Here is a 12,168-nt window from a genome sequence, read left to right on the forward strand (position 1 = left end):
AAAACCTCAAAGCAAGAAAGCAAATCCCACAGAAAATGCCATTCTGTTCAGACTTATGGCCCATAGGAAAAATATCAAAAATATTCCTTCAAAGGGCTGAGCAGCAGGCCTCCCATTTAAGCTTTGCAACTGTTATGTCTCTCTCACATGTCACTTTGAAATTTTACCCTTCTCATCCCGAGTGATCAAACCCCTTCTCTTGCTTTCTTTCATTTTGCAGTCCTGAATAGACCCGCCATTGCTCTCCAGCAGGGTATGGTTTTAGTGTCATCTCATTTTGGAAAAGCATTGATGCCAACCAGCAGTATTCTTGGATCTGCCTTTCTTTTCGTCCTCTTTCTTCTGAGCCTAAAGAGATCACATTCAGAAAGGCAGTGGGGTTTTCTAGGTCAGGGCAGATTCTGGATGCTTTCCAGGGGTCTCTTGGTGGTGAAGGGATTGCTTTCTTCTGCCTCCTCAGATTTGCCATGGCCACCAGTAATGGAATGGTTTTCCAGATGTTTTTCGCTAAAATACACTCGGAAGAACTCCCCCCATCCCACTCCATTTTGTTTCCAAAGTCAATGTATTAAGTCATAAAGCCAGTGATTATAATTTTAATGAAAAATATCCTGTATCACTCAAGACAGAAAAGAACAAAAATACCTCTTATAAACACTGCTTTGAAAAACAGTTAACATTAACTTTACACACAACAGAATCCTTTCTTAAGCTTTATTTAAGAAATCGAGTACTATATAGTTCAATATATATAAGACACATCCAGTATTGTGTTCCTGATAGCAAGTGCATAGATTTTGTTAAGATATCATTTTCACTCGATATAAACGTTTCATGGTCACATGAAGATAATATTCCCAGTGATTTTGCCCAAGCATGAGAGGAGAAAACAGAACACAGCAGAATAGTGAACTACAACAAAGATGAAAAACAAAAACAGCGAATTAGCAGAACAGTCGATTCCTGATAAGTGAATAAGCTGATTGTTTGGTCACAATGTTTTTATTCACTTATCAGGAACGATTCACAGTACGTTAACGTTCACTGTGTTTCCTCGCCCGCCAGCTCAGAGTGCCCGCCCGAGACTGCTCAGAACCGCCATGGGCTGTGCAGACCGTGTGACGCTGTCAGCAAAGTCAACCTTGACAGGTCTCTCATTTCCCAGTGCGGTCTGTGCACGGCAGGCAAAGACACCTGGCTGACACTGCAGGGGCGTTTTACAGAATCAAGAGGGTAAGTGTGAATTTAAGCAGGGACCAGCTCTACATCGTACGTGCTTAAGGGAGCTAGCATTTTTGTCCCCTTCTTTGGAGAATTATTGTTTTTGTTGTCTTTCCAAAACAAACAAAAAAAAATTCTTGTCTTTCCCTTCTTTTACTTAGCATGAGTATTTTGCCTTGTGCCAAATGGTGGATGTAGATACTTGTATGACTTAAATGTTGAAAAAGTAAACACTCGCATCTTGGAAAGAGTTGATCACCCTCTTTACACCCTTCTCCCCTCCCTCACACCCTCCACCCCCGCAAAAGTATTTACAAGAAAGAAAAGGAAATCACACCCTTAGCACTCTTTTCCCCACTAATGTAAGCAGTGGGTTTTCAGAGGCAAACTGATGAAGGCTCTGATGAGGTTTAAAGCAGAAGTATTGGCAGGAAGTCAGCTCCCATCTGTGCGGGTCTGGAGCTAGTGGAGGCTGCTTCGCTGAGGTGTTTGGCCTGTGTGGGAAACTGCCTCCGTCTCACCCAGCCCCTCTGTGCTGTGCTGCCAACTAGAAAAGAGAGGCTAGGGCTCAGAGGGGCTGCCGAAACCGGAGGGCGAGGGGCCTGAGCACCTGCAGGGAGGATCTCATTGGCAGCCAGGGGATGGCTGCCGGTGCCGGTGGCCTGAGTCAGACAGAGCTTGTGCATCTGAAGAGTTGGAGGGAGAGATCAGACAGGGAGCAGACGTCAGTGGAATCTTGTAAGAGCACTTGGAGAGCAGTCAGATTCCTGAGCAGAAGAGATGGGCAGAAAGGGAGGAGGGCCTGTGGCTTCAGCTTTCAAGGGTGTACAAGGAATGGTTTTCTCTCTAGTTTTCTACCTGGGGTTGGGCGATGGTGGGGGACAAGGCTTTCTACAAAGTATACACTTTCAGGAGGGAGGGTGTGGATGTATATGGCATTCTTGGTTTTCATGTGGAAATGGATGATGTATTATGAAGACTTGAGCATGAGAAGCTTTACCTTTCCGCCTCCCACCCAACTAGACTGAGTAGAGCTTCCATTTGAGCCCTTGCAAGTATTTTCTCTTCCATTAGTTTTAATAATTAAAGCTGCTCCTGGATTCAGCTAGCTCTTTAAAATAATTTACTTTTCTACACATATCTATTGATTGATGGCAACGCATGGATTTAAGTTTAACGCCTTTCATATCTATTCACCAGGTAAGTAAAGTTTATTTTCTTCCCTTAAGGAGCTCACTTTTTAAAAAATGTGACTGGTTTCTGAGAAGAGTTTGATGGTAATGATAGGCCTTTGGACTCATGGGTAGATAGAAGAAACCCCAGAGCTGCTGCCTCTCTGCTGATGTTTCTTAAGATTATGCAGCAAAGTGGCAGCCATTTTTACTGAGTGTTAAGAACTGCGTATACATATCAAGAGAAGAAGAGAAGGGGCAGAGAGCAGAGGAGAAAAGAGAACGTGCAATGTACCAGTGTGGTCAAAAGAAAGACCGGACAAGGTCTTGGCATATCCGACTCTGCAGGCAGTTATGTAGGTGGACCATAGACGTAAGTCTTGGAAGCAGTGGTTAAAATAGGCTGTTGTACGTAAATCCGAGGTGGCTGGTGTGTAGTTCCCCTTCCCCAAATCAGATATTCACTTAGGTGGAATCGACTGTATCTTTTTTACACAACATATAGAAAAAAACAGATACGTGAAACAGTGAGGTGTGTAGATGTATCACCAACATACAATGACTACCAACAATACAACACTCAGAGAGAGAAACAAGTATTAGGAAAATGGTTTAATATTGGAGACAGAAGCAAAAAACTGCATCACACAATAACATACGTTACAAAAATAAGTTTGACTGTTTCAACTACACGGTTATGTTCACAATGAGGACAGAAGAATCAGAAAAAACTTTGATCTAAACAGCAAAAAAGCAAACCCCTAAAGTTTTAACTAATACATTTATCCACTTAAAGTGACTGAGTACTTCTAAATCTAATTACCTTATTGTGTAACTGCACAATACAGAATAAAAAGGGAAACTTACCGCTGTATTTTAAGACAAAATTCTAATGCTAGATATAAGCAAAGGGAAAAAAGAAATCAAGCCAAAGTTTTTAATTCTCAAAAGAAAAGCAACTTTCTTTCTATCAACCAGAAATCAAACTTGAAATCAGTCATTGTCAGGGGGCCCACTAGAGTAAGCCACAAAAATTTCCATTTTTTTTTAATCTCCAGTATAAAAAGTTCCACTGGTACAAAATGCAGAAGTACAATCAGTTGTAGAAATAGGAAAGCCTGCGTTATTTTTTTTTTTGGCTCAAATTCCATCAAACAACAAAATCCAAATGCATCAATAAAACAAACAATACTCAAATGGTCTTACAGTTTTCCACTAGGTTGCATTAACTTTGGCTTTTCTCAGACAATATTTAAAAACTATTTTGTAATTCTAAACAAAATATTATTAATCTACAAACAACAATTCTCACAGCACAAAAAAACACATACTTTTTTTTTGTATGACATTATTCAAAAAGGTAATGAAACTACAGGTTTTTTTAAAATTTTATTTCTTAATTAGCACTTAAGATAATTAAAAACAAACAGTAAAATGAATCCAGAGTAGCACAAGCCAAAGAACTATAACCCCTATGGTGAAAGAAAGATGAACTTGTTACGCCTTTGAGGACTGCCATTTGATCGCAATTCTCTAATTCAGTTTAAAAACGACTATTCTCTACACTTGATTTTAAAAAAAGCAGTTTCCCTGTGTGTTTTCTTCTGGCACAGGCCCTTCGCACCCTTGCACCTTTTTCCTTTTGATATTAAAAGAGAAAGTGAAGAAAAGGACAACTTGTCTTTGGAGGAGGGTTATCTTTTTCGCAATGAAACATGCAAAAAAAAAAGGACCTTCCCCCTAACGGTACTGTCTTGGTTGCCTGTAGAATGAACACTTGGCTCTAAGTGCCCGCCCTGAGCCTCTTGTCAAGTGCACTCAGTTCCTCTGGGGGAGGGGGAGGAGGGGAGGGAAGGAGGAGAGCACTGGAGCACTTCTGGCTTCAGTGAAGTGGGGGAAGATGGTTTAAGGTTTATGTATAATTGATGAGATTCTGAATGAAACGGTCTGGGAAATTCAGATGGTGTTGTCTTGTGTCCTTACATCTGTATCTGTGTTACCACCGTATCATATATACGAGAGAGACATGTGCGATAACCTTTATTATTCAGCTGCTTGCTGCAGGAAGTACAAAATAGCCCTCGAAGGATGAAGGAAGGCCCCAGCAGTAGTAAACACGTGTGAGGATAATACAGGTCATTTCATTGTAAGTGCATGTGCTGTAAGAAGGAGACTTTTTTTTTTTTTTGCATCATTAGAGGCTAGTCCTTTCCCTCCCAGGGCTATCACATCCACACACACAATAAACCAAACAAGGTGGTCAGTGGGAAATGGAGGGAGAAAGTGGAGCCAGCAGTTTCTGAACTCCTTTATGAAACAAAGAAGCTTCCAGGAAAGGTAGGAGTTTGAGTGGGTTGCAGGGGTGACTTGGGGTTTGTCAGGACAGCAAGAGACCTGTTCACATGAAGTCAAAGAAACGTGGCACTTTAGAGAATGGCAGCAGGGACTGGCGCTGGGCATTTGGTCAGTAACTGTGATGAACTGAGTTTGCCTTGAATGCTCAGTCCCCTTTAGATGCATTCAGTTCAGAAGGAACAAAAAGGCAGGGAAAGGATGGTCAGCATCTAACTCCAGACACGTTGCTTATTCAGAGGTATCCACTGGGGTCGGACAATCCCCAGCACAATGGCTGATAAGAAACATTACCTTGGGAATAAGTAAGAAACAAAAGCAGAATCCCTCCAAAGACTACCCCATCATCACAGAGTGGTTTACCTGGACAGGTGCACGATGTTACTGTAAACTGGAACATACCGCTCACCTGACCTCAAAAGCAGACTGAATTTAAGGTTTATTTAGGTGCTTGACTCTATCTACCGTTCCCGTTTATCTCGTAAACTCTCTTCCTTTCTTTTGGATCTCAACCAAAGGATTAAAAAGTAGGAAAGACAGAAACAACTGAAAGATATATGCAGAAAAAGAAATCCAAATTAGAAACACCCCAAAACAAACGGAAATGATGACAGTATAAAAAGTTATCAACATTCCAGATAGCTCTGGGTAGAAAGGGTTAAAAGTTCAAAACTTTCTCACCTTAGAGGTTTCCATATATCATGAAGAAAATACATTGTGAGGTTGCCGTCACAGCATTGATGTGCAGAGTGGTTAAAAAAGTGAGACATGGGCACTTATACAATGTCTTACAAAAAACATCATAGAGAAATAACAAACAATAACAATTTCAGGCAACAAGACCACAGGATAGCAAGTTAACAAACTTTTTAACCTTTTTTTTTGTTTTTTGTTTTTTAAATATTAGGGATTTATACAAAACACATAATAAAATACCCATGTTATCAAATTACTTCTCACAAGAAACACACTGAAGCTCTAGGAAGGAAGTACCTTTGGAATTTGGCACTATATATTTTCACTTTTTTTCTTTAAAAGAAAAAAAAATCACATTTTGCTGAACACAAACACATCTAAATAGTCCACAATTTAAAAAAAATGACATCAATGCTTTACAAGCCAACACAAAACTTATTCTGGAATAGGTTTTTTTTTTTCCCCTCACATGAAATTTTTTTTTTAAGCAAACAACTTTTTTTTTTGAAATTGTTTTTTGTTTTAAGTAAACCAATTCTAAACTTGTCTTATCAACAAAGAACATTAAGACCATAAGACTCATGATGAAACCACAACTTAATTCACAGAAGCACCAACGTAACACAGTTTACAGTAACCTTTCTCCTGTACATTGAAACAGTATAAAATATAGGTAATTTCATGTGCATTAAACCATGGATTGTCTAACTGTGAGTCAGTTCAGCAAAAGGTGACACAAATAGGTAGCATTTGCCCCAAAACAGGGTAAATATTTTTCTTATACTAATCTACAAAAAGTGGTTCTATATATATATCTTAATGAGAAAGTGAGCCACCTAAAATGGCCTTATCAAAAAACTTTACACTGCCTGAAAAATGTAAAAACTATTACAGACCTCTAGAGACTTAAAATCAGACAGTTTTTTTCTCAAACTGTTTTTGGAAGTAGTCTGTTAGAAACCAACATTCTGTGTCCCTGGACACATATTGCTATTGTTACCAGTGACCGGGAAGAATGCCAATCCCTGTATAATACTTTCAAGTCTGTTTTATGAAAAGAAAGAAAAAATAAGAAAGAAACATTTTTGCCACAGGTTTTTTTCTATAATTAATTTGTCTAATAATAAATTTCAGTCTTGCATGAATGCAGCAATGTTTTTCACATTGACTTCCCAGAATTCATAGCTAGATGAGGTCACATGCAAATTTCAAAGGTCAAACTAGATCAAAGGTCAGTAGGAGAACCAAATATGATGTGAGGTCAGAAAGACATCAGAAACAATGACGGGACGATGAAACTTTTTTGAGACGCCACAGGGACATGCTAGGCAAACGGTGAACTAACGGGCATGAAGATGTCTAGGGAGAAAACAGGGAGAGTAAAAAGTTACACAGAATCTACGCAGCAGCAACAAAATCACTCTTCAGGGTGCAGGAGAGAAACTAATGCAAATCTTAGGTCATTAGGGAGTCTACCAGCCATCCACGTAATTTGCATTTCTTACACTCTTTATCCACAACACAATGGAACCCAAGAGAATCCATCCGGAGAGGGAGAAGGGATGGATTCTGGGTATTTTGGGGTGAGGGACTGGCAAGGGATGGGGAGAAGAGGGTCCAGTTTCAACGAATGTAACAGACGGGAAAGTCAGACGACCAAACTGTAAACTAGATAATGGAGGTTACGAACAAAATCATCAGACAGATACAAACACCGAGAGGATAAAGCATGAACTTTAGGCCCAGGGTTCAACGGTGAAAAAAAGCCCGTTCCTAGAATGATTCCTCTAGAGACTACTTCAGAAGAATCTAGCTAGCACAGAGAACTGCTCTTCAGGTACCCAATAAGTTAACAGTAGGCAATAAATAGCTTCCATTATTTCTGAGGCAGTAAAAATTTTGTACAAAAATAGAAATGCTTTTTTTACAAATAAAATTTACAGGCCTGTGGCTTTCTTTTTTATTTATGTATTTATGTATTATTTATTTATTATTAAATTTATCTTTCAAGAAACATCAAGTATTTTCACTCATTTTTAATTTTTAAACCCTGTAGCTTTAAGAAACAGATCTCTAAATCTTTTTTTACATTAATCCTTTCTAAAAACTAAAATAAAACAATAACAAAATAGACAACCAGTGTAATAATCTGACCAATAAATGTCATGTTTCTTTGAACCCTAAAATAAAATCCTACTTCTTAAACCAAATGTAGTGGAAAGACATTTTGTGTTGTTAATTTTAAGTGCTTCTCCTGGCTTTTCTCTGGCGCTATGCCACCACCTTACCCTCTATAAACAGCTGGCGCCCCCCTGCGGGGTGGGCGTGGGCAGGAGGGGCGAATTCTCCAGGCAGTGCTCTGGGGCACAGGGGTCTCAGAGTTAGAATTGCACGTTAGCCTTTGTTTGCCTTGTAAATTCTCAAGATGTCATTTATTGTATACGTGTTTTTCTTAAAAAAAAAAAAAAAAAAAGGCAAAAAACCCCCAAAACAAAACAAAAAAGGTTAAAGGAGATTCAAATTGCAAAACGAAGGAGAATGCAGTGGCACAAGTGGAGGAGGATTTACTTGATAGAAACAAGGTAGCCGAGTTTAGTTATGGCGAACTGGGTGGGGGGGCAGGAGGGGAAATGGAGGCCTTATTGTAAAAAGAACCGTCTCTCTTGGTAAAAGTTGGCAATGTGGTCCTCCTCTGCCTTTCCTGTTGAGCCCAGGCTGGCTCATGGGACTTACCCTAAGAAAGCTAAAATAAGAGCAGGGAGCCTCTGGGGGGAGGATCAGTAAGGTTTGCTGTCGTTTTTGGAGCGCTTCAGCTGGACCTTCAAGCGTTTCATGCCAATCTGAAAGCCATTCATAGCCTGGATAGCAGCTTGCGCAGACACGGGATTGTCGTAGCTAACAAAACCTGGAAGACACGAGGGGAAGAAAGGCGGGAATCAGGATGGAAAGGCAGGGGAGCAGTGCAGGGTGGCTGGAGAATGTTTCTGCAGGTGGGAGTGATGGGGCCCAACCTGGGGGCTTGGGTCAGCTCTACTCAGTTTGCGGTCGTGGTTTAGGGGCAGCACTGGAAACATCCACTGTGAAGCAGTGGAGGTAACTGGCTGACATGAGAACAAGCCCCCTCTGCAGAAAGCCAAAACTCACACAGCATTGTCGTGAGTCACTTTAGTCTGTTGACTAATTCCAGTCAAATCTGTTTGTGTCTAAGTCCCTTGGAATCCTCCTCCAAGAGTCTCCAGTATATCAGTGCATGCAGGGCCCTCAGAGGGCCCCAGGGGCTCCAGGCCCCAGCCAGGTGAGGTTTAGAGGTACGATAATTAAGGGAAGGCAACTGATGTGCTGCCAAAGACCTGGACTGTTTTCATTCCAGTTCTCCCTGGATACAGGATGGGGTCAGCGAATTAACTCTAGAATAATTTGTACTTGATTTCTACCAATTGGAGCTATTACTGAGAGGAACCTAGGGGCCCAGGGGAAATGTTGGGCCATTCTCTCTATCTCAACTTCCATTTTCAAAGCTCTACTGAATTCACTAGAATGGAAATTGCTACCTTGTATATCCCCAAGTGTTTCTTGGAGAATAAATAGTCTGAACAGCTCAGGGCTTAACAGCCATCCTAACACACACTTCCCACAGTTTTTCTCTGTACCAAGACTCAGATGCCTCTGACAACCGTCCAAGCTCTGCCAAGACCTAGACACAGAATTCTGGCCACATGGTTTGTGTTAGCACTGGGGGTAGGGGTTATTCGCCAAGCCTTCTTCAGATAATGCTAGTGCAGAAGTGTTGCCCCTACTTACTTTTGTTGTTGGAAGAAGTTATACTGATTGGATTTCAACTCCGACCACCCACTGTTCAGAAGGTTTTATACCAAGTTTCTCCATCTAAGGAGAACATTCCTTTACGAGTTAGAGGAAGAAAGGGACATAAATATACCTTTAGCAGAGTTCTTAGCTGGTAATAAGAGGCATATAGTATAAGGCAGAATAGCTTCTCATAGGCTGGCTGTATGCAAAAAGATGGTTTAAGTTTTTATTAAATTTAAATTCCCAATAAATGTGATCTTGGATCTAAGACTTTGCTGATATTCTTCTTCTACATCTTAATCCAGAGGTAGCAAGATGATTACAAGAATGGAAATGCGTCAAGAGTGAAGTGGATAATGAAACCTGGCCAAGAGCTTAGGATAAAGAAATAGGGTATGGCTTATGACTGGCAAACCTGGGACCCCAAGAAGTTATGCAGTCTCACTGAGACACCTACATATGGGATGCTACCGCTTTTTAATAAGAACCAAAACACAGTGCCTACACAGTGCCTAATGCTAAGTATAATCATCTGCTACATTACTATGTGTTATTATACACACAGTGGTTAAGTAATTTATAGGCTGACTCTTCTCAAGACAGTAAATATTTTCTCAAAATCAAACTGCAAAGTACAACCCTTTCCAATCGCCAAATAAGCTCAGACGCTGTTTAGTGACGAGGACTATAAACGTCTGGCTGGAAGCCTGGGGCAGGGAAGCTTCCGATGGTGAGCTCTTACAAAACATGCGTGCACACCCTCTGTAACAGCTTACTTTCCATTTCATTCTCTCATGAACCATTACAAGGGCATTTATATACTTGTAATGGGTTCAGGCTAACAGTCTTTCCACTTGGATAGAAACAGTGACTTTAAATGGCTGACACACTGATTCCCCTAACAACAGAGGCTTCAGACCTTCCTGGTGACAGCACAGAAATTAGAAGGATGTTATGATAATGGAATTTTAGAAGCCAAAGCACTCTCTTTAGACGGGCTGCCCCATTACCCATCAGCCAGATACCAAGTCTGAGGCTCTGCCTCTTTGAGAACCACCCCCACCTGCTTTTCTTTATGCCATGCACTTCTTTTCATTTCCCGCTGGCCCTTATCTGTTCTACTTGATCTTGTTCTGTGCTGCTGTTAGTACCTCTGGCCGATGTGAGTCATTAGATCGGAGGAGTGAATAAAGCAGCTGTTACACCTCAGACTGGGTCAGAGCTTGCCACGTGAGGCACATACACCCTAGACATTTGAGCCTCCAAACTACTGTGGGAAACACAAGAGTTCACAACATAAAATGAGAACTAGATTTAATGAATGCTCACCTCTTTTGTAAAACATTAGGGCACGCAGGGAGCCTGCCTTCCTCTCTCTGGGAGCAAAAGTCACCCTGGGGAGGCAGAGTCCAGGCTGCCTGAAGGAGGAGGCTGTGACAGCTCAGGCCACCATGGATCAGGGCTGTCCAGGGTCCTGAGAAGACCTGTGTCTCCGGGGCGCTCTGCCTGCCTAGGCCGCCACTGCAGACCCCAGCCCTGCCAGACCACAGCCTCTCACGTCACCATGAGCTAAATCTGCCACGGTCCTTATGCCCGTGGAGCTGGGGCTGTGGGGGCGGTGTGTGCACTTAGGTGTGTGCACGTTTATGTACTACCAGATGCTGGACCATAAGCCCCCAGCACAGTGTGCTGTCCACACCACAGCATCTGAGTCCCAGTGAGGGGATGGGGTTCACGCCAAGTGTCTGTATTGCCCCTCTATCAGGACAGCCTCGACCACACTACAGTCTAAACCGTATTTCCATCTGGTGAAGCTCGTCGTGTAGACTGTGGGGCCCAGAGACCGATGTTGCTCTACAGTGAATACGTTAGTTCCCGGTAGTGAGGTCCCTGCACAGTACAATATAAAGCATCACCTCCTCTGTGGGCATTCAGTTTCCCAGATCTTTCCTTTTTGTATAGCCCCTTTTCCTCTTGTGGTTGAGATGACTTTGCCTAGTCAGCTTAATGGATCTAGAGGACCAGGAACCACCACACACACTGAAGGCCCTGTCCTGGCATCTAGAATACTGGCCATTGTACTTTGCCTCCCAGGACTCCTTACTGGGAGCGCCCTGTAACGTTCTAACTGGGTTTCTTTTGCATACCAAAGCACTTGCTCAGATTGGTCTGTTTGTCAATGAAGACTTTAGCAGAGATAACATTTCCAAAAGGCATGAACATCTGCAGGATGTCCTGGTCTCCAAACTCCTGTGGAAGGTGGTAAATAAAGAGGTTTGCACCCTCTGGACCTAAAGAGAAAAAAAAAAAAAAATCAGAGTAAGGTATTCTTCACTTCTCAGTTTCCAAAGCTGCTTCTTAGGAATGTTTTAACAACAGATGGGCTAAAGCACGTGGCTTTCTCTCCTGTTGAACGAGAATGGAGACAGACAGATGTCCAGTGCTGGTATGTCTTTTTAGGATAGGAGTCATGCTTCATATCTTTCTGATTTCCAAAGAGACACCGGTTAAGAATGGCGTCCTTTTCATCTATAATCTGTGAGTCACATTTGCTTACTGTGCGTGAGCACATATTTTCAGTCTTCCTGGGTGTGAAGGTAGCAGTCATGGGGTGTAGTGGAGGGCAGAATTCAGGTGTGGGTTTTTCCTGAGTGGCTGTGTTTTGTAGCACATAGTATATACTGTCTATTGGAGACAGTATCCTGTGTATTCTACGCAAATTGCAGCAATTTAGACATAATGGATATAGCAGTAATGCTGCTTGGATTTCTCAATCATTTACCTAATTATCCATCCAGTTTTGATCTGGCAAATCGCTTAACACACAGTCTAATGATCATCTTTATTAGAAGTGACTGGCAGTGAGTCAAGGCAGGGAAAAATAGGTAGCCAGACTTTCACAACTGTGATCAGAAGGATG

The 12,168-nt window shown here is 41.7% G+C and overlaps 1 protein-coding gene across 12 annotated transcripts in view; it reads right to left on the bottom strand.

The window, feature by feature from the left end:
• Positions 1-700: 700 nt before the first annotated feature.
• CELF2 (CUGBP Elav-like family member 2) overlaps positions 701-12,168 on the bottom strand; it is a 553,836-nt gene continuing 542,368 nt past the window's right edge. For 9 of the 12 annotated variants that reach the window (XM_040248499.1, XM_040248497.1, XM_040248498.1 and 6 more), the window contains 2 exons: positions 11,396-11,539; positions 701-8,346 (listed from right to left, as the gene is read on the bottom strand). In XM_040248499.1, the coding sequence (XP_040104433.1) occupies positions 8,219-8,346; positions 11,396-11,539 (272 nt within the window). In that variant the 3' untranslated portion in view covers positions 701-8,218. The remainder of the gene's footprint in view (positions 8,347-11,395; positions 11,540-12,168) is intronic. The other 3 variants (XM_040248491.1, XM_040248494.1, XM_040248502.1) reach the window with 1 other exon arrangement.

This window comes from Oryx dammah, unplaced genomic scaffold (assembly GCF_014754425.2).
Source record: "Oryx dammah isolate SB20612 unplaced genomic scaffold, SCBI_Odam_1.1 HiC_scaffold_10, whole genome shotgun sequence".
Taxonomy (NCBI): Eukaryota; Metazoa; Chordata; class Mammalia; order Artiodactyla; family Bovidae; genus Oryx; species Oryx dammah.